This window comes from Accipiter gentilis, chromosome 9, assembly GCF_929443795.1.
Source record: "Accipiter gentilis chromosome 9, bAccGen1.1, whole genome shotgun sequence".
Lineage (NCBI taxonomy): Eukaryota > Metazoa > Chordata > Aves > Accipitriformes > Accipitridae > Astur > Astur gentilis.
In genome coordinates this window covers 41,303,229-41,323,145 of record NC_064888.1, presented here as the reverse complement: position 1 = coordinate 41,323,145, position 19,917 = coordinate 41,303,229, and the positions used below count along the sequence as shown (strand labels likewise).

At 40.2% G+C, this 19,917-nt stretch overlaps 1 protein-coding gene across 3 annotated transcripts in view; it reads right to left on the bottom strand.

The window, feature by feature from the left end:
• DOCK1 (dedicator of cytokinesis 1) overlaps positions 1–19,917 on the bottom strand; it is a 315,989-nt gene that overhangs the window by 108,608 nt on the left and 187,464 nt on the right. For all 3 annotated transcript variants that reach the window (XM_049809511.1, XM_049809513.1, XM_049809514.1), the window contains exon 29: positions 18,584–18,678. In XM_049809511.1, the coding sequence (XP_049665468.1) occupies positions 18,584–18,678 (95 nt within the window). The remainder of the gene's footprint in view (positions 1–18,583; positions 18,679–19,917) is intronic.

Genomic DNA, 19,917 nt, shown 5'->3' with positions numbered 1-19,917 from the left:
AAGACATCCTCCTAAGCCCAAACAGCGCTCCACTCAGATTAGTTATTCATTTGTAGGTTCAGCTAGACATTAGGCAAGAGCTGCCGCATCTCTGGCTTGCACGCTGAGCATATGCTGCACGGAACACGTCCTGCAAGCCCGGCAGATCCAGGAGCTATTTGTTCCGCGCCGCACAGATGGCCTCAGCAAATGCACAGCAAAGCGCGATGAGCCCTGAACGCGCGGGACTTCTGCGCTTGTCTCCTGGAACTGACGTGCACGTGTGCTGTGGGCATGCCCAGGAATTCAGGCAGCTGAGCTGCTGCTCCATGAGGGTGATGGATGATGGGAAATGTTGGGGAGGGGGGGGGAACAACCAAAAAACCCCACCAACGAAAAGAAAAAGGGCACTTTTTTCTTTTTTTTTTTCTGAGGGAGATTTAGATCTATATAGGAATCAAATCGATAATGCATTTAAATGGGTATTACGGTGTTCCAATGGACAAACTTCACGAAGAAAAGAATTCCCAAAGGAAAGATGACATCCTTGTGCTTAGCTCTTACAAGACCAACGTGATGGTGTCCAGCCCTAGAAAACCCCTTCTGCTGCTGGTGCATCTTCAGCCCAAAGGTCTTTCACACCAAACTTTCTAACGGGTGTATCAAATTTGGTGATACAACACTAAAGAGTAACATGAGATACAACCTTCACGTGGCGATTGTCTCTCTAGGCATAAGAAAACCAAAACATGTAAATCTTCCTTTTTTATTTTAGAAAAGGCTCTTTGGGATTGCTCCTTCTCAGCCTAAAGCTCCTAGTAGATTCTGCAGCACTCCCAAATCCAGCACTGGTTCTGTGAGACGTCTCACAGTACCTACCATGCCAAACAGGGTTATTCACTGCACGGAGAGAATTCAATTATTAACACAGCAGCGGGGAGCAGGCAGAAAAAAACCCTAAACCAAGCCGGTCCAGTATCACTGCAATTTCATTTAATAACACAGCTGGAAACGATTTGGTGGTAACTCTTTCAGCACATGGCATTCATCCTTTCTGATCGTGCCATCCGATGAAGGACTGTTATCTTTACAGGCACACGGACCTCTCCCACGATTCAGACGGAGAGACCAGGACCTTTCGCTCTTCCTTGACCCGGTAAATCTCTTCTACTGCACGAGAACCTGCCGTCGGCACCCGCCAAGTTTTAACAGCATTTATTTGCTTTCTAACATATCTGTCCACAAAAGACAACCCAGCCTTTCCAGCTTTTCAATTGAATTAGCTGAAAAACTTGGAAAAAACCAGTGTGTACCAATAAATCTTGTCTCATCGCAAGCCGGCTATCTCAGGTTAATTGCAGTATATGGCTATCGTGTGCCACATGCTTTCTGGGAGACGTCTCTCACCAGTGCGTCTGCCAGACTGGGAAGACAGTTTTTATAGATCTACAGATCGATTCTCATGATCACCCAGTCTTGCGGCCGTACTGCTCGCCCTACACCTACGTCTCTGCCCAGAACCTGCTCCAGTGTGTCTTAACACGAAACCTTTCTATTTATCAGCTATAACAAAACTATCACGGTCCCCACGTTAAATCAAGGCTACTGCTGCATTTCATCTATCACGCTTGTACAGGTAGGATTTCCACACGAGAACAAGAGAACAGCTTTAACAGAAACACGTAAGTAAAAGGGATTAGGTATTTTACAGGAGAGAGAACAGCATGGTCTGATACAAAACTCTATGTACTACACAGGGAAAGTTAACAAATTTAAATTAAATCCAGGTTAAGCACAAAATGGAGGAGTCAGTGCTGCCAGGGGAACCACAGAAAAAAATGCTGAATGCAACAGCATTTTTGCTCACTGGCTTCACTGGGGTAATTTTTTTCCCCCTAACTTTCAGAACAAATAAATTAGCAATTCATGGTACAGATGTCACAAGTTATAAAGGAAATTAATGCAACAGTCTAACTGAAATGAGGCTGAGTGAAATGCTATCATTTTCCCCGTGGACTCATATGTCCACACACCGAGGTCTGCTTTGTGAAGATAATATCCAGAAACTGCTCAGCAAAGCTTGAAAAAAACCCCCCAAACTAAAACGATTCTGCTTTTTTTCAGAGATGCACTTGAGTGTTGGGTTGGGGTTTTGTTGGGTTTGTTTGTTTGTCTTTTAAAGATGTAACATGGAAGGATTTGGTATAAGTTTGTCATTGGCAATATTCTAGTTGTCTCCTAAGGGCTTTTACTCTATGTGTTTTTTCTAACAAATAATTAGTTTGACATCCTGACTAACAATGAAACAAACTCTTGTAAGTTAGAAGTGCTGAATGTCTAAAACCTACATTGGCTTCATTGCGAGTCAAATATGAAGCACGGTGAAGGATGGAAATCTAGTGTGCAGTCTGCATATTCCTACAAAACAATCAACAGTTTTAGTCTATTTTCAAATTTCTTATTAGCAGCTCTGATGTTAGAGTTTAAAATACATGTTATATGCTGGATGAATAAATCACATATGCCAGTATAAATTTTTCATGATTTCTTCATAAATCCCTCATTTCTTGTTGTCAGTTGTCTTGGCAGTAACTAAAATATAGGAAGCTGTAAAAATGTCAGTCTAATTTAATTAAGACAACTGGCTGCTTTCAGTAGGATTTGACAAGTATGGACATCAAAGAGTGCAATGGCTTTTTAGAAATACAGAGAATTTAAAAACCACCTGCATCAGCCTGACTAGTTGGTGACCATCTTGCAAGTCCCTCGGGTTTTACATTTAATACTTGTTTGTAGATTCATATTCATTATAAACTGTGTTTTCTTTCACTTCAGCACCGAATGAGAGAGGGGGATTTTCACCTTCTTCAATTGAGAAACAAGAGTTTATGAGAGTGGTGGACTTTTTTCTTTTGGAGACAATTAGACCAGACCAGAAAAGAGTAAATTAGTGCAGGAGGAATGAAGAAGTGGATGCAGAAAGTGAGTCCTCAGCCTTCAAGAGAAATTACAGCAGAGCCGAGAACATGTTCTTCAAGGAGAACCGAGCCCCTGCTCCCTTCCTTAGCAGCCTGCCTGTATCAAAACACAGTTAGGGTGAAAAATGAGCTTTGAAGGTTTGGTCTGCATACATAGAAGTGTCATTTGAAGGAAAGCCAAACTCAGCACACATTTGTATAATTTCATTGCTACATTAAGGTACTCCAGCACTGAATCTGGCAAGGAGTGAAAATGCAATGATCCCTCGCTATACTCCTTGATCAGTATTTACCTGAAAAAGTACATTTGCTTCTTGGCACTCCTGCAGTAGAAACATTTGGACAAACTGGAAAAGATGAGGAATAATTCTTAAAAAATAAACTAAAATAAAATCCTTATATGCTGTCGAAAGCACTGAAAATCACAGGTTTATGTAGACCAGAAAAACTCTATGGCTAAGAAGTAGTATTTTCTAGGATACAATACAGTGGCAAGTGCTGAATGCGTATGTGGTAAGCCTAAAAAGTGCTTGACGCTGTACCAAAAGAGGAAGGTACATCCCAATATGAATACATTAGTCAGGTAATAACTATGAGATGTATCTCAAAGAGGGAAATATTTTCCTTAAGAAAACTTTGCCTTGAGAAAACATGACTGAAGTGGTTGGGGAAGAAGCATGTTGCCAAGAATAGTCTGACAAATGAAAAAGTATTGAGTGTTCAAGGAGAACTTATATAAAACATGTTTGGTTTTGACAGTTAGCAAGTTTACTTTAATTTTTAAAAATTAAACATGGTTGCTGGCTGAAAAGATGCAAAACAGTCCAGCAAGAAGAACGTGAGACAACAATGTGGGAGGGAGAATGAATACTCACAAATACATTGTAGTACCACACCTCCTTTTAAGATCTCACTGACAAAAACATGCAACTAAAATTCATTCCAGAAATGTTTCTGTTTGGATATCTAAGTGAACTGTCAGAAAAGCATCGAATATCTTCTTCTACATCTTACTCATTTTTCCAACTTTATGAGTACTTTTTTTACGCTTTGCATACCGCAGAAATGACTGGTCCAGCAAAAGGTAAACCACAGAAACTAATACATTTTATCAGAGCCAAACACAGAGGGGAAGAAAATCAGTGATTACTGAATATCTGAATTCTCAGAGGGAAAATTTCAGCACGAAGAAATAAGTAATGTCATAAAGGTAATTTTTTAAGTTTTCCATTAGTATAGGATCATCTGTTGCTCCCACAAAGCTATTGCAGTTTGACTGCAACATGAACCAAAAATTTTCACATGTAACATGAGAAAACCGTAAGAGAGAAATAAAAACCAGGGAGGGTGGATACAAGTGTTACAGCCTTCCCTGTTTCACGGCCTGTGCGCTTCATCCATCCAACACACACACGATACATCCTGGTGAGGGAGTCTGATGGGCACTCATCGCCATGCAGAAGCCCATCTGGTGGACCAACTTCCCAGCATTTTTGAGGATAAGTTGACTTGTCGCACGGTGCAACGCATCTCAATGTTGATATATTAGCAAAAGACATCTTACCCTGTGCACTCCCACCTAACTGCTGCTGCACCTTGATCCCAAGTTTCCTACCAGAGAACAGAGCAGATGCCAGTCAAAAATGTACTTTGCAACATCCATATGGCTTTGACAAGAGCCCAGGAAAACCAGCGGCGACCGCGGGCTGATGCTTTAACGGCACAGGGGAACTCCGTGCTAGTGCCCCGTGTTTGATGCCACAGTGTGTAACTTGCGCATACTGCAGAACTCCAAACGGAAAGTTTCTATTCTACTCTGTCTCTTCGTGCTAACACTTAAGTTTCTTACGGTGCTGAACCACAGCACTCATGAGCACCTAGACTGCAGTATAATTACTCTTAATAGTTTTAATGACCTGCCAGATGTAGCTCTTTAAAGCAATACTGATCATCCCCTCCATCCAGAAGGCGACATAATATGTGCTATTAACAGGGTAGAGTTGGTACCCCGGCCCCCTGCCCCTCCGCGATCAACGGCACATATGCATATGTATGACTGTATAATGGTGAACAGCATTCCCCACGGATGGCGGCCGGTGGCAGACGAATCACCTTTGCAAACTACTCACTACCCAGAAGTTACGCTTGGTTTCGAGCTACAAGATCAAGGTTGAGATAAGGGGAACAAGGCTCTCCCTGGCTGCATCCCGCCCAAGGTCACACTGTCCATCACCGGCACGCCGCGACCCATCGGTATCCGCTTGGTCCCAGTCAGGGAAGCGATCCCCACACTGGGAATCGGCCACAGCGCACGAGATACAGCCCTTGCACCAGCCCAGTGCTTTAAAGCTGCCTCTACACCAGCGACAGAAAGAGAGATGACACCTGAGCCAGCGTAAAGCCTGCCAAAACAAATAAAGCTGTCAAAAAAAAAAAAAAAAAAAAAAATTAATCAGGGGGATGATATTGTATGAAATGAGTGCTTTGTGTTACGGAGAGGTGGTGTTTTTCACCCGGCAGTGGTAGCTCTAAAATGAACTTTGGCAAGTTGTCACAAGGCAGCCGGAGGTAGCGGGTTCTGGGATCAGAAGCTCCGTTTTCAGCTGTCTCTCTGAAGCTACTTGCAGGTACCCTTTCCATGTTACTGATAATCACACTGACCTTAAAAATTACAGTTTTCACACCTTCTGGAGCAACCATGTCTTTATTTAAATTTTTGTATTTTCCTGTATTTTCCTGTATTTCAGCAAATAACTCCCACAAAGGTAAAGCTCTAACGCCCTTCCTGAGTCTGAAGGCAAGGGTTTAGGCAAAATTAACAGGCAAATGGGGGTGGGAAATATCAGAGGGGGAACAGCAAAGGTGTTTCCAGAGCTCTGTCCTTCCAGCAGCCGGAGGGCTCTGGATGCCGGCTGCGAGCGCAGGCAGGCTTTGGAGGGAGTTAGACGTTAGGAGCTGGCTTTCAACAGGCAGAGGGGCAAGGTTTTCCTGTATGTGGCAGGACAAAAATCTGAAAAGCTAGGAGATAAAGCTGCTGTTCACTGGCCGAGCAAACACAAGTGTATCCTCAAATACACTGAACAGTAAACACCCTTCACAGCTCAACAGGCATTTGCTGAATGTATATATACAATGGCTTTAAAGAAGGAAAACATTTGCTTTTAATGTCTTTCATATTATTGTTTTTAAGACCCCAAATGAAAAACAACTTGGATGCTTAAAGTTCACCCATTCAAAGAACAGGAGTTGCACAGAAGCAGCTGAGAGTACGTGGCCCAGTTTTAATATTTCCTGACACAAATGATTATCCATTACCTGTATATGAAGGATGCTCTCATTTTGGTAAGTGTTGAAAAAATAATGAATTTACCTCATCATTTCAAGCTGTTCATCCCAAGATCTGTCAATACGTCTGTTTTACCAGCTGCAACAGTGCCTGCTTAACTTTAACACAAATCCTTATGATGAAAAAAGAGAAACATCTGTCAGGAACGGCTGAGCTAAATCTATGCCTCCTATGCCATTAAGAGACAGAGAAGATGACTTTTCAGTCCTCATTTTCAGTGATATAAACCTTCACAGTGGTGACAGCCAAGGATCTGGTACCTCTTTTCTCTCTAAATACCCTTTAAACTCTTATTGTCCTATATTCACACATGATTGTACAATCTGTTATGTCAGAGCATGAATAATTTTCTTCTTTTTTTTTTAAACTCTAGTTATTACTACACTGGCTGTGCTTTCTCACACTTGAAATGTAAAAGCTTGTTTTCTAGAATCTGTTCATGAAATACCTGTGATCCTAAAATTTAATAACCCCAGAAAAGGCCTCACTGGCTTTTTGTGCATCGAGGCTACTGCTCTCCGAAGGCAAAGTGCTGCATAATTGTCAGTCATTTAAAAAGACGAAAACCCAGAAAAGGAACGTGTTGCCAACTTAAAAGCAAATGGGGCTTTAGGCATGTTTCACCAATATTATATTAAATTGATAACTGTGCTGGTCACTGTTCTTGTGAACTATTAAAAAAATCATATATGAAGAGCAAAGTACTATTTTATAATACCTCCAACACCTCTGTTTAATCAAGCTACTCCTTCTACCATGTTCATTTAATATGCTACATATGCATGGCAGAAAAATCTTGCAGTAGCAGAACCAGCAGTTGAGATGATGCAGTAAAATTATCATTGATATTCCGATACTATTTTTGTTCTTGTATAACTCTGTTCTCCTTAAAATGGGCTAATATTGGCAGGAGAAGGAAATACAATTGAGATGGTGTTAAATGCGTTGGACGCTGGAGCTACCCCAATGCCAGCAGCAGCACAGCGTGGACCCAGGCTGGATACCAACAGGCGCTTCTGGACACCTTTCACCTACAAAGCGACTCTTTTGGCTCTACAAGACACAAAAAAATGGGAAATAAAGATTTTGGCCCGAGACTTGGGAGTCACAAGGGCTGGTCCGTTCTGACAAGCTGTCTTCTGAAACGCAACAGCCTGCAAGCAAGAAGAGACAGGGTATAGTTTGGCTAAACACAACGAAAAAAAAAAAAAGGAAAAAATCATGGGCAACCTTTAATAATTCTTGAAGTCTGATAACCTGACGCATTCTTCACATCTAGACCTACACAACCAGCCTCACTGGCTCAGTATGTGAAGGATAAACTTCTCCAAAAGCCTGCTGAATTTTTGTGTCTCTCGTCCCTCAGGTTTAAAGCCTCCTGACTTCTTCTACCACCATCAAGAAAATTTCTTCTTGCATTTCTTGAGATTGATAATGCAGAAGGGACAATGTTGCAGCTTTTACTATTTCCCAATATTTTTTATTCCTGTATCACAAAAAGGCGGATGGAAGGCAGTCAGAAGGAATAAGCTAGGAATGTTACAGATACTGATTTGACTATGGAAAGTAAATCAACAGGAATCAACACACTACAGGATTTCCTGCGATGGTTGTTGATAGGTAAGAAGAGGACCACGCGCTCAACTCTATCTTCCTTTGCAATATCATAACCTTCTCCCAGAAGAAATTCCTGTCTCAGCAGGAAGAAAGGGCAAAGCGTTTTCTCTGATACCGCTGCTGGCAGCTTTGGTCCGTGCGGTGGAAATTGCACCCCACCTCCGCTCCGGCATCCCCATGGCGGGTCAGCGATTCCCGTTTCCTACGGGAATCCCTCGGGAGAGCAAAATCTCCCACTTACTTGAAAATCAACAGGCTTGGGTTTTTCCTTCTTGGTTTGGAAAAGGGGCATGAATTTCTGTGGTTCTGATACTTTTTATTATTATTATTTAAAGGAAATAGGAGAATTACAGTGCAGAGCAATTGATTTTACTGGAAAAGTAAATAAAACTCTTTCTAAAAGATGACTGATCAGCCAAAAGGCCATTTGCTCTCCCACCTCTAAGTGCTGAAAATAACAGTCACTAATTGATGGTCAAACACATAGAATTTACAATCTGGTTTCAAAGCTAACTACAGAAATCTTCATTACAGAGTAACAGCCAAGAGAAGCATTTAAGCCTGAACTTCCATTTCCAATCCACAAATAACTTTTTTGTTACTTCTAAAGACTGAAATACTGTGGGTTTTTTTTTTTAAATACTGCAAGAGGAGAAGATTAATAAAACTCAAATGTGAAAAAGCAGCACATGCTTCACTAACTAGGTATTTTTAAATGTGCAATAGTATTAACTTAAATGAGGCTGATATGGAAAAATAACAATTTTAAGTGAAAATTGCTACACCTTCCGTGTTAAAAATAGACATCACATGACACTAGCTTTTACTGTTAGTAAAAATGGAGTCCTGCTAACATGCTTTTTGATTTAACACCTTCAGCTTCATTTAATTAACTCCTTTGTGCTGCTGCTTTTATAAGAAACAAGTATTCACACCTTCTTCATGCCGTACATTTTGTGCCAAAAAAAAAGAAAAAAAAGCAGCAATTTCATATTTGGGTCTGTGATGCGGACAGCACTTCATGCCGTTGTTTAAATATCCAGAATGGATCGATCCAGGCAGTTGCCCCAGAGAACAGGCTGCCTGTCAGGGCACCAGAATGTCAATTAATAACTGGAAGAGCACATTCGGGGGGGTTTAGGTGTCCTTGTGTGTATGCTGCACACATCACGAGGCCATCGGCTGTACGATAAGGTAGGAGCTTTTTCCCTCCTACCATACGGAAGGTGATTTGAAGCCGCATTTAAACACGGGACGGTCAGAAGTCTCCCTCAACAGCGCAGCACGGGAAGGACCCTGCATCGGGGTGTCCTGCCGCTCGAAGGGAGAACAAGGACAGTGCTTCTGGGGAAGGGCTCCGCTCTTTTTGGTTGATGGCCAGCGTAAAAAATTGGGAGGAGAGGACCAGGGGCCGTCTAGCTTTAACCCTGCTCCCATCGGAGCGGTGCACTCCGGCAGAAGGGATCCGCTGCCAGCCCCAGCCCCGCGGGACGAGGGACCATCGGGATGCCTCTGGGCTCCCACCACCGAGGGACACCGGCATCATTTTCTCAGTCTTGTTTTTTGTCACGTTTACGGCCGATACTTAATTTTTCCTCTGGGAACCTAGAGAGTAATCACTCCTCCGGGTGGTCCCACCAAACTTGGTGCTGCAGGGAAAGAGATTGATCCGGCACCAAAAGTAAACGCGAGGAGCCAGGCAAAGCGGAATAAAGCTGTAAAGCATGTGGTCCCAAAGGCTTCAAGAAATGGGAAAGCAAATATTTATATGCAGCTTCATCCCAAACACTCACACTGGTACAATAATGAGAATTCTACTGTTCATGATCTGACCTCTCTCAACCTTATATATAGCTAAACTTTGAATATCTACACAACAGGGTCTTTTGAGCGAGTTCAGACAGCAAAAGAGAAAAAGAACATTAGAATTTATAAAATACAATTTAAAATTTAAAATTAGTTAGTTTTTTTCAGTTACAATTAGAAAATTTAGAATCAGAAAATTTTAAATTAAAGGAACTCTTCAACTAAAGGATCTATCTGATTAAAGGTAATCTGCTAAGGGTTTCTGCTACTCCTGAAACAATTAAAGCACAAACCAGACAAACAAAAATATGTAACAACATATTATTATCCACTTTTCAGTGCAGAATATATTGAATTCTTCTTGAGCTGCACCATTTGATGACCAAAAAATTTCATACAAATCAAACTGGTAAATATATTGGTTGGTATAATAGGCTCACGAGTACAATCATCACAAAGTATTTTAATGTCAACCCAGGTTTAGAATCTAGGAGGGAAAATAATATCCAAATAATTCTTTTCCATTTGAAATTAATTTGGCAACGGTTCTTCAGATCTCAGTTAGACTCTTACCAAAGAATTATCATGACACATAGCCTAATAACCTCCCCTAGCTTTCTTTCAAAACAATATATTAAACCCAGGAGTTCTTCACACTGTACATATGCAAGTTGGGAAAAAAAGTGCTAGTATCCAAAATAATGAGTTGGCTTTATTAGTATCTTGTTAAAAACAAACGAAACCAGACATCCACAGCATACTGTGGATGAAGATTCCAGAAACTGAGGAAGAAAAAGCTATTTGGAATGTTTTCTTGCTTTTGCTTATTGTAACCGTTGAGCCAAGCTGCACGGAGCTCGTATGCCCTATTTTTCTTTTAAAGCATCACATTTCTGAGCCGCTTGTAAAACCAACAGTCTGTGAGGTGCCTCTCAATTGCTCATTACCTGTTTGCAGAACAAATATTTAAGAGTTGGTAAAATATATCAAAGATGACGACCAGGAGGGCAAACTCTTTGTTTAGTAGCTATCTCTACCAGTGAAGCCCCATGAAATACCCTGTACGTAAAAACCGCAGCAGTAACACGGGAAGTCCGCTGCATGAAGTATTATTCTAAATTCGCACATCTCTTTACAGTTCTCAGACTTCATTAGATACACGTAGCATTCAAAATGTCTTGTAGGGATTAAATCTGCCACCACTCAAAGGAGGCCAACCAGTTAACAAACAGGAATATTGCTAGGTCCAAACCTTAAGACTTACTCGCTACTTAAAACTTCGCAAAGAGCCAAAAATAACAAGGCCTTGTAACAAGAGGAAAACAAGAGAAAAGTCTCTAAAACCTTAATTCACCTTTTATCTCCTTCATATATAAAACTTGAACTCAAGAACACCCCCAGCTGGAATCATTTTATCCCTACGTGTTCCTTTCTAGTTCAGGAAGAGATGTTCCCCAACACACAACTCTTTTCTTTAAAGTCACCATAATTTTCTTGTGGCACATAAAAGTTTGAAGTGTCATGGAATATATCAGAAAGACTTTGAGACGACGCTAACTACCGCTGAACAATGGAGATGTGCATATTAGTCTAATGCTCCTCAGTGATATTTTTGAAGCGAGTACTGAATAAGGATCATTCTTTCCCCAGCAAAATTACACGCACCATCTCCCTCGTGCTTTAGGATGAAATACACCTGCAACAGCCTTCACCTGATGAGATGGCTCGGTACAGAGATCTACATTCCCAGGAGGAGAGCAAATCCCATCCACGCTTTAGGGACAGAAAAATAGGTTTGTCAAGGGAAGCATAACAATAAAAGACAGAACGAGCAGAGTCACAGCGGATGCTCGACATGGTCACCCAGCCCAAGCCCACCTTCCCTGCTGCAGGATGCCTTCACCAAAACCCACACGCCTTCAAACACACGAAACCCATAATTTAGACTGTATAATAATGATTAAAGTGGTAACTATTTTAGTGCTGGAAATCAGTATTCCACCTCTAGACCCCAGGAGAGATTAATCATGATACAAATAAACGGAGGGAGTACTCGGAGAAGCAGCAGATGTTTTGGGGAGGCTGCGACATCTCACCCGTACATCCCCAACGTTGGCAGCTCCACCGGCGCAAAGGCTGCTACTCAACTGCTCTAGCATAACTGATCCCAGATAACAGAAATAAAGGAGAAAAACAGATCCATTAAATCCAGTGGACTGCCAAAACCCCAACTGTTCATCAGTTCTCTTGACAGTACCGTTATCAATATACCACCTACGGCAGGCACAACATTTCTAACTCCTAATGGCTGGGATAAAATAACCTGCTACGGGGGATGCTTCCTTTCCTCCCACTACGGAAACCGTCAAGGGAAAAGAGCGCCCGCTGAAGCACGTTCCTTCAAGGAATCTCAGCCTTTTGAGTAAGGAAAAAAAACCCCTGTGTTATTTTAAACATAGTCAAGTACATTCATTTTACTCCCAGGTCCAGTTAATTTGACAGGTACAATACTAAACCAAAAATCCTGCAAGGTCTTTACTGAAAAGGTCAGTACATTATGCAACTAGGTTTTATGGACAGCAAAAAAATTCCCTGCATGTACAGAAACTGTACCTTTATATAATTTATCAACATGCACTCGTCTCTCTTATTTACAGATGAAGACCAAACTTTTGAGCACATGAGTTAATTTTGAAAACTGGCTCCTAAGAAAGTTACATGCTTTGAGAATTTTTATCCTCAATCTATACATGGCAAATAGTGGGAGGTTTTTCTATACAGAGTCATATTTGTCACTAAAGAAAAACAAAATTGCTCCCATTTGAAGTCTTATTTCATTCCATCCCTAAATAAAATTATTTCGTTCAAGCTGCATGTCTGGACTCCTAAAACTTTCTAAATAAGAAAGCAGAGAGTCGTATAGAATATGTATTAATAGTCAGGAAAAGTAGCACCGATTCCTTCTAATCTAAGCTTTTCCTACTGTTCAGTCTCTCACTGAAACAACGCATCCCTTCTCCTCCTAAAATATAATTGCATTTCAAACACTTTCTTCATCACAATATTCTATTTGGAAATGTAAACCAGTTACCATATTCCATATCAACACATATTGAGTAAATATTTTAATGATCAGTGCCCCAGTTATAAGTGCAAGCTTTCAAGTCACATCTACTAATAATCTCTTTGAACATGGTATTAATGCATGTACCTGTGCAGGGGTTTTGGAAAATGAAGCAACGCTTTCAAAGTTCTTTTGTGCTTCCTCCCTGCATCCCATATGTCTGATATTACTTGACAGTCTGTAGAACCGTGTTGCGTCCCTGCATTTTCTGCGGTTTTCTATCCAGAACCTTTGTCATCCTTCCGGACTGTTCTCCCCTGTTGTGAAAACCACGCCTCCATCCGTCAGTAGCTTGGGAGGGATTTTAAATAAGAGCTTTTGCACTTGCATTTAATTTGACAGATGCAACTTGACTGGTCAATTATGTAAGTGCAAAGAGCCTATTTTCATACATTTATTTTAAAAAAAAGAAATCAGTGTTTTTATTTCTATATGCCCATATAAAGCCTAGCAGAATATTGCAATTAAGCAAAATTTCAATAATCTGAAAAACAATGTTAGTTCGGCTTTGGGTTACTTGTCAGTAAGAATAACTCTTAGGCAACTAAAGCCTGTACTACATTTTAAGGTTCACAGTTACGCAAAACTTGCTTCAGTTCATAACCACTTCAGTGTTTGCACACTATTGATGGATAGTCACATACACAGCTGAAGTTAATTCTGAAAGCGCAGTATGGATCTGACAGGTACTGCTATGACAACCATGGAGCAGAACAGCCTACATTTCCCTGGAAGCTCCAAAAATAAACATGTACAAGCCACTCCGGCAACAGTAAAAAGATAGTGTTTACCAGACGTACCTCCCTGAGCTTTCTTCCTCCTCTTTGCAAGATTTTTTTTGGTTTTCACACAGAAAATTCATTAAGCTTCTGGACTGGGTTTTCGGGAGGAAACACACCTCCACCCACCTGCAAAGCCAATGCAGCACTAGTGGGGAGCAGGTAACACCCGCCAGATTCCCTCCGCAAGACAAGATATATTTCCTCTGGAAAAAAATACGTGGGCACAAGAAACCGCATTCTCACTGAGAAGCATCGCATCCCTTTTTCTCTGACTTCAAAAGGCAATATAACCAGGTATTTTATGTAAATGTGGACATTAGACACAAAAAATAGAACAGAAAACATCAAATTCATTTTTCATAGGCAGCTCAGCTTCCACTGGAACAGTTGCAGATGAAAGTAGTAGCTATAAATTAATATAACATAAGGTGTACCAAAGGAACTGATTGTCTCAAATGCCAAAAGTAAGACCAAAGACTAAATTATTTTCATTTACAAAAACACAGAGAGGAACTGTTTTCATGTTCTGAGTTATGTGTTTAAGAGGAACCCAAGTTTAGCCTGTCAGCTTATGACAAAAGTTAAAAACAATTTCTAAAACATTTCTGAATCATTTCTAAACATGATTTAGAAGGGGAAAATGTAAACAATACAAAATCCCTGCCTTTTTTTTTTAAACTACTTTTACAGTTAAAACTCCGAGAACATTTGCCTGCAGGAGATGCCGGGAATGAAGAATCTGCCTCCGAAGTGATCCCTGTCCCTGTCCTGAAACCAGAAAAACCTCCTGACTCCTTGCAACTACTAAATAGAGCTATCAGAGTTTATCACAGAGACCTGCGTGACAAATACCATGATAGCTGAAGATCAGGCCTAAATTTCATTATCAAGCATCTGGTGAATTGCTACAAAGTGGCTGTAGTTTTCAACACAGCTGATAAAACCCCTTCCTTTTAATCCAGTGATATTATGCCTTTACCTTAATAGGAGTAACTCTTCCTGAAAACGTGAACACATATAAACCTTACAACGGATATAACTTAAAGGTGCCCAAGTATCTTAAACAGGATTATTAGCAATTTCTAAGAGTAATATTTAAAACTACAAGTAGCGTTTTCTTTTAAAGTTGTCTTAGCTCATCCTTATTTTTAGGCACCGTGATCATGAATACATTTAGTAACCACTTGCCAGGAGTTTACCAGGCTTAAAAATTCCCATTCAAAAAAGAAAACCCAACAGACGAAAAGCGACATAAATTTAAACGAGACGTAATCCTAACGCAGTCCAACACGGAGAAACGGCACCGAGTGACCGATGCCCACAGAAACACCGCGCAGGCAAGACGCTTGTCAAACTGTTTTTAAATACCTCTGCTGCTGGAGACTTCACAGTGCCCCAAGCAATCCACCGCAGTGCTCACTGCCACAGTATTTCCCCCAGCCTCGAACTTGAACGTTTGTTGCTACAGTTTATGATCGATATTCTCATGCAATCCAACGTGGCTATGCAAGGGCTATTCCCATCTTCTCTGCTGCAAAATTTTGTGTCCGAAGGCCATTTCTTCTCTTTCTGCCCCTTCGTCTTCTCTCTTCTTTACATTTACCCCAAAGCAATGGCCATTTTGAGACAATATATGGATAAAGACTTAATTATTAAATACTTTCTGAATATTCCTTTCAGTCAACCACCCCTAAAAGCACTGTGCTGGCAGGTATTGGCCTTTTAGGCATTCTGCTTTCTGGTTTAAGCACAGCCTCTTGCTCTTCTAGAAGTAGCTGTTTCAAACGTACACGCTATGGTCTATTATTCATCTCTGTCACCCTGTCATCAAGGTTTCTTTCCATCTCTGTTGCTTGGATATTGTTTACTGTAAAACAGCAGCTAATTTGGACTGAAATTTGACAGTGGAAGGAGAAGCCATAGCATCAGTTTGAATATTCTTTTCTTTTCCGCCCTCTGACAACTTAACGTTGCACAGCACCTGACGGACCTACGCTGCGACCACCGCGTCCTGCCACATCTGATCCGCAAACCAATGCCACCTTCAACGTATCGGTGGCAAACCGAAGGATTACGTGAAACCGGTGACGGTCAAAACCTTGGACTCTCAATGAACAAATTGCTTTGCTAAAGCAATAGATGCTATTTTTAATTAAATTAGAGAAGTCAGTAAACAGAGTATTAAGTAGCACAGGTAAGAACAAAAAAGTAACAATTATCTCATTAGGTATGAAGGTTTTTTGTGTTCATTTCAGCACAATAGGTGGTAACACAGCGTGACTATCTGTGTTATTGAAACAAAGGCATGCTGAGCATGGGAAGTAATCCTGCACACGGCACAGCATACTGCGGGCATAGGAAAGAGACCGTACACTGAAGTTTTGATGCACTGTAAGAAAAACACGTGTGCAAACTATACAAAACAACAGTAATTTCTCTTGACTATTAATGGGCATGGATATATTTATGTATATAAGAATCCTACTAGTAAAATTCAAAGCGTAGTACTAAATTTTAACTAAACAGGTATTTGCAAGTATTCCCTGTAAAACAGTCGTTCACACGCGTTTCTCCGCTTCCCCTCTTCCCCCGTAGCTACAACTCTATCTCAGCCAGAACATTTTAACCCACTGTTAACTATGTGGAAGCAAACCATCGCATGGAGAGGAGCTGCCCGGGCTGTCTCTGCCGTGCAGGTGAAGAGATATCTCCTAAGGGACTGGTGTCTCTGCTGCACGCAGAGGGGGCGTAGAGGTCTAACTTCCAGCTGGGTAATTTTTTTCCCTTTGTTTCACACTACCAGATATATTTCATGGAGGGAAACAAATGAACTCACAAACATTCTGGATATATTTAAGAATGAGCTCACTTAATTTGGCTCATAACACAGAAATAGTCAATCTGCAGAAAGAAGTACCTTGTAAGAGTGACACAAAATGGCATGCTCCGACTTACTTCTATTGAGAGGATGCGGTAGCTTTAAAAGACAGAATTTGTTCTTAAATTTGTCCTAGTTTTCTTCAATAAAAGTTTATAGGGGCGAAAATAAATGGACCAGATGGACAAAAAGGTATTTTACAATGCAGCTTTCTGGTTTTGGAAACCACATTAACTTCAACAGGAAAAATGAAAAGCACTCAAATCAATTCAGAAGCTTTTACAAACAAGCTGGTGTAATGAAAATGAACTTGTAAATTAGAGATGAACAACCCCCTTTAGCACTTCTGCAGATATTCATCAACACCAGAAAGACTTGAAAACCGTTTTTGTTTTCAACTTTAATTACTACTCAAATATTCTATGGGTACTGAGGTTATTCAGTAAGAATCAAAGATCTTAACAACACATCCCGTTTCTGCTTCTTCAGGACTTAATGCTCAGCATGGGAAAAAGACAAGACTATTTGTACGGATCAGAAAATCAAAGCCCCTACGCTAACTGTGGATCTCTGCATCACACTGTATTCAAATTTCAGAGTGAGGAACTGCCTGGTAAGAATACTTCTGTGCTTTAAAGAAAAAAATGGTGGGGAGGGAAAGGGTCTTTCTATACTTTTGCTCTTTCATTTCTATGACCATAATCCTTCAGTTAAAAAAAAAAAAATAAAAAAAATCGAGGTCAAATCCCCACCTAAATGAACACTGAGGGGTCATTTGGCAGTATCGTAAAGATAATATAAGGAATACTCATTTTCTTTACATTTGGGGGAAGAGTCATTGCAATACTGTTCACGCCACTGTAACTGCCCTGTGACTGATTAGTGTCCAAACACAGACCTTCCCAATCATATTTCAATCTTCTGAAAAATCCCACAAAGCAGAGGGGTTTTCTCCTGTTCGGAAGGATGCCAGGTAACATACGCTGTGAGGGTTTCCAAAGCACCTGCAACACGACTCTTGAGACAGTTGGAGTTCTTGAACCAAAATCACTTTTGAAATTAAAAAAAAAAAAAAAAAAAAAAAAAAGGAAACCCAAGGGGCTTTAGATCTTCCTCATCAGCTAATCTCAAAGGGCTCTTCATTTAAAACAGCAGGTGCTTTGCAGGCTGCAGCCGCGCATAAGTGTGCATCCATAACCAATGGGTATAACTCAAAAGATGGCTCAATCTCCTAATTCATATTTATTAAGTATGGATTTTATTAGGCCATTAAGGAGACTTCAGAAGCCAAGATTAAAGTTATGGTGCATTTTTATACGAGAGTAGGAACTGTGATTTGGGATTTTATACAAGTAAATACTGACAACTATAGCCATGGTAGCTACCAGTAAGCACAGAAGAGATTTCTCCAGGCAACTACTAAATATAATAGTTCTTCCTTATACTTTCATCACGGTACACATAAAAGCATTTGACACACTTAATAAATGTCACAATCATAAAATACTGCACAAAGGAATGCTAAAAAATGATAAAGCTGCAATTATTGAGAAAAAAAAAAAAAAAAAAGAGGACTAGAAACATTTGCAGCCTGTCTCTTCATTACTGCACTGATGGAATCTAGGTTTAAAATGCCCTTTCAATTCTTTCTTGTTAATGCCACTGAAAATACTCCAGAACATACAATTCTACGTCAGCGTAGGATAACCACTAGGTTTGGAGGTCATATGCAAAACATATAATCTATCCCCAAAGGAATAAATTTAATTATTATAAGACATGTATAGATCCCTATTGCATCTACAGTTTGTTTCAAAATTTTGGTTCTCAGAATGATGCCACCCTTAATTTGCGGAGGACTCCAAGAGCCCCAAAACAGGCCACTAAAACACTGCCCTGCAATCTCCAAAGCCAATTTTTAAATAATTATTTGCATCACAGAAGAGAGAAAAAAAAAAAGCACCACCCTAGCTGCTGCATTGTGTTTTACTGTTTCCAAGCAACACTGTTGTTTCAGATCAAACATGAAACAGCCATCTCAGAAAGCTACAGTGCTTTTTCCTTTATACTTACTTATTCTGCATCATGTTCATTATAACCCAGTCGAAGGGATAGACGTTCTTCCCAATGAGATTCTTGAACATGATGAATGTTTCCATCAGAAAATCCTAAAAGAAGAGAAAATATTTGGGAAAGATCACTCTTCTAGATCAAAAAACCACAAGTGATAGTGTCAGTTATTAATGACTAGATTCAAAAGGTGTCTTACTGTTCCGCTTCATAAAAAAGCCATTATTCATACACAACATACATAAATTCTACTAAGGCATATTTATATATGATGTACATAAATCCTACAATAATTCTATTTAAACTTTTCAGAAATGACAACAATAGTAATCCTACATCGTAAACTACCCACGGTATTACTCAGGAACAAACACTGGTTTGCCAGTTATCCAAAGGCAGTTTCTGCTGAAAAAAAATTAATTTCTTTTCTATACCACAGACAAAGTCCCTTCTTGCGCAGCATGTGTTGCAGCATACGCATTGCAACACATGCCTGGCGTATGTTGGGAAGTTGTTAAAAGCATACTGGTACATGGAAAGAGAAGAAAACGAAGATATTCATTTTCATCTTGCAATTACACTAAAAATACTCCCTGAAGTCAGTTGATGAGTTTTCCCTCCCCTTGTTAATACCCTCCTTAAATTTTCTCTTGCCTGAAATCAAGATTATCTATTTATTAAAAAAAAAATATGCTCTAGCTCAAAACTGCGATTCAGGTAAGGGTGGTGGTGCACATTACCCCGACCTGGGGTAGACGACAGCAATGGTTTGGCCATCCCAAAACTAGGAGAGCCGCTCTCTCTAAAGGGAGCAGCAGTAATTGCTTCTGCCAGTGAAAACCTGACCCAGAACAAAGTTAATTTAGTAGCATAAACCAATTTATTTCTACACAGATATAAACAAACATCTCTTTGGAACAGAAACCTCGTGTACTTTACAATGTAAATCATCTTCTACAATTAGGGAATCTATAATCTCTGTCTAACAGTTTGAGTAATATCAAAAGTTTGGAGAAAGATAAAGGGGGGAAAAAAGAACTTAATGCAGAAAGTCCTTGATCCACTTCACGCAGAGATAAAAATGAACTCTTATTCCAAGGTTAGCATATTTTTCCTTTGCTACAGCTTCTCAGTAATGGTATTTATCTCATCTATCTGTAAAATGTCAAATGCCTACAAAAAAAGCCCCAAATGTTACATTCACTGGACTTTTAACTAAGGCTGTTTTTTATGTAACCTTTTCAGTGAGAAAGAAATACGAAGTTACTGCTCTTCTAAGTATTTTGTCGTGTGTGAGAGCCAGACTCTTCGTTGCTTTTTATCTTTTGATTCGTTGT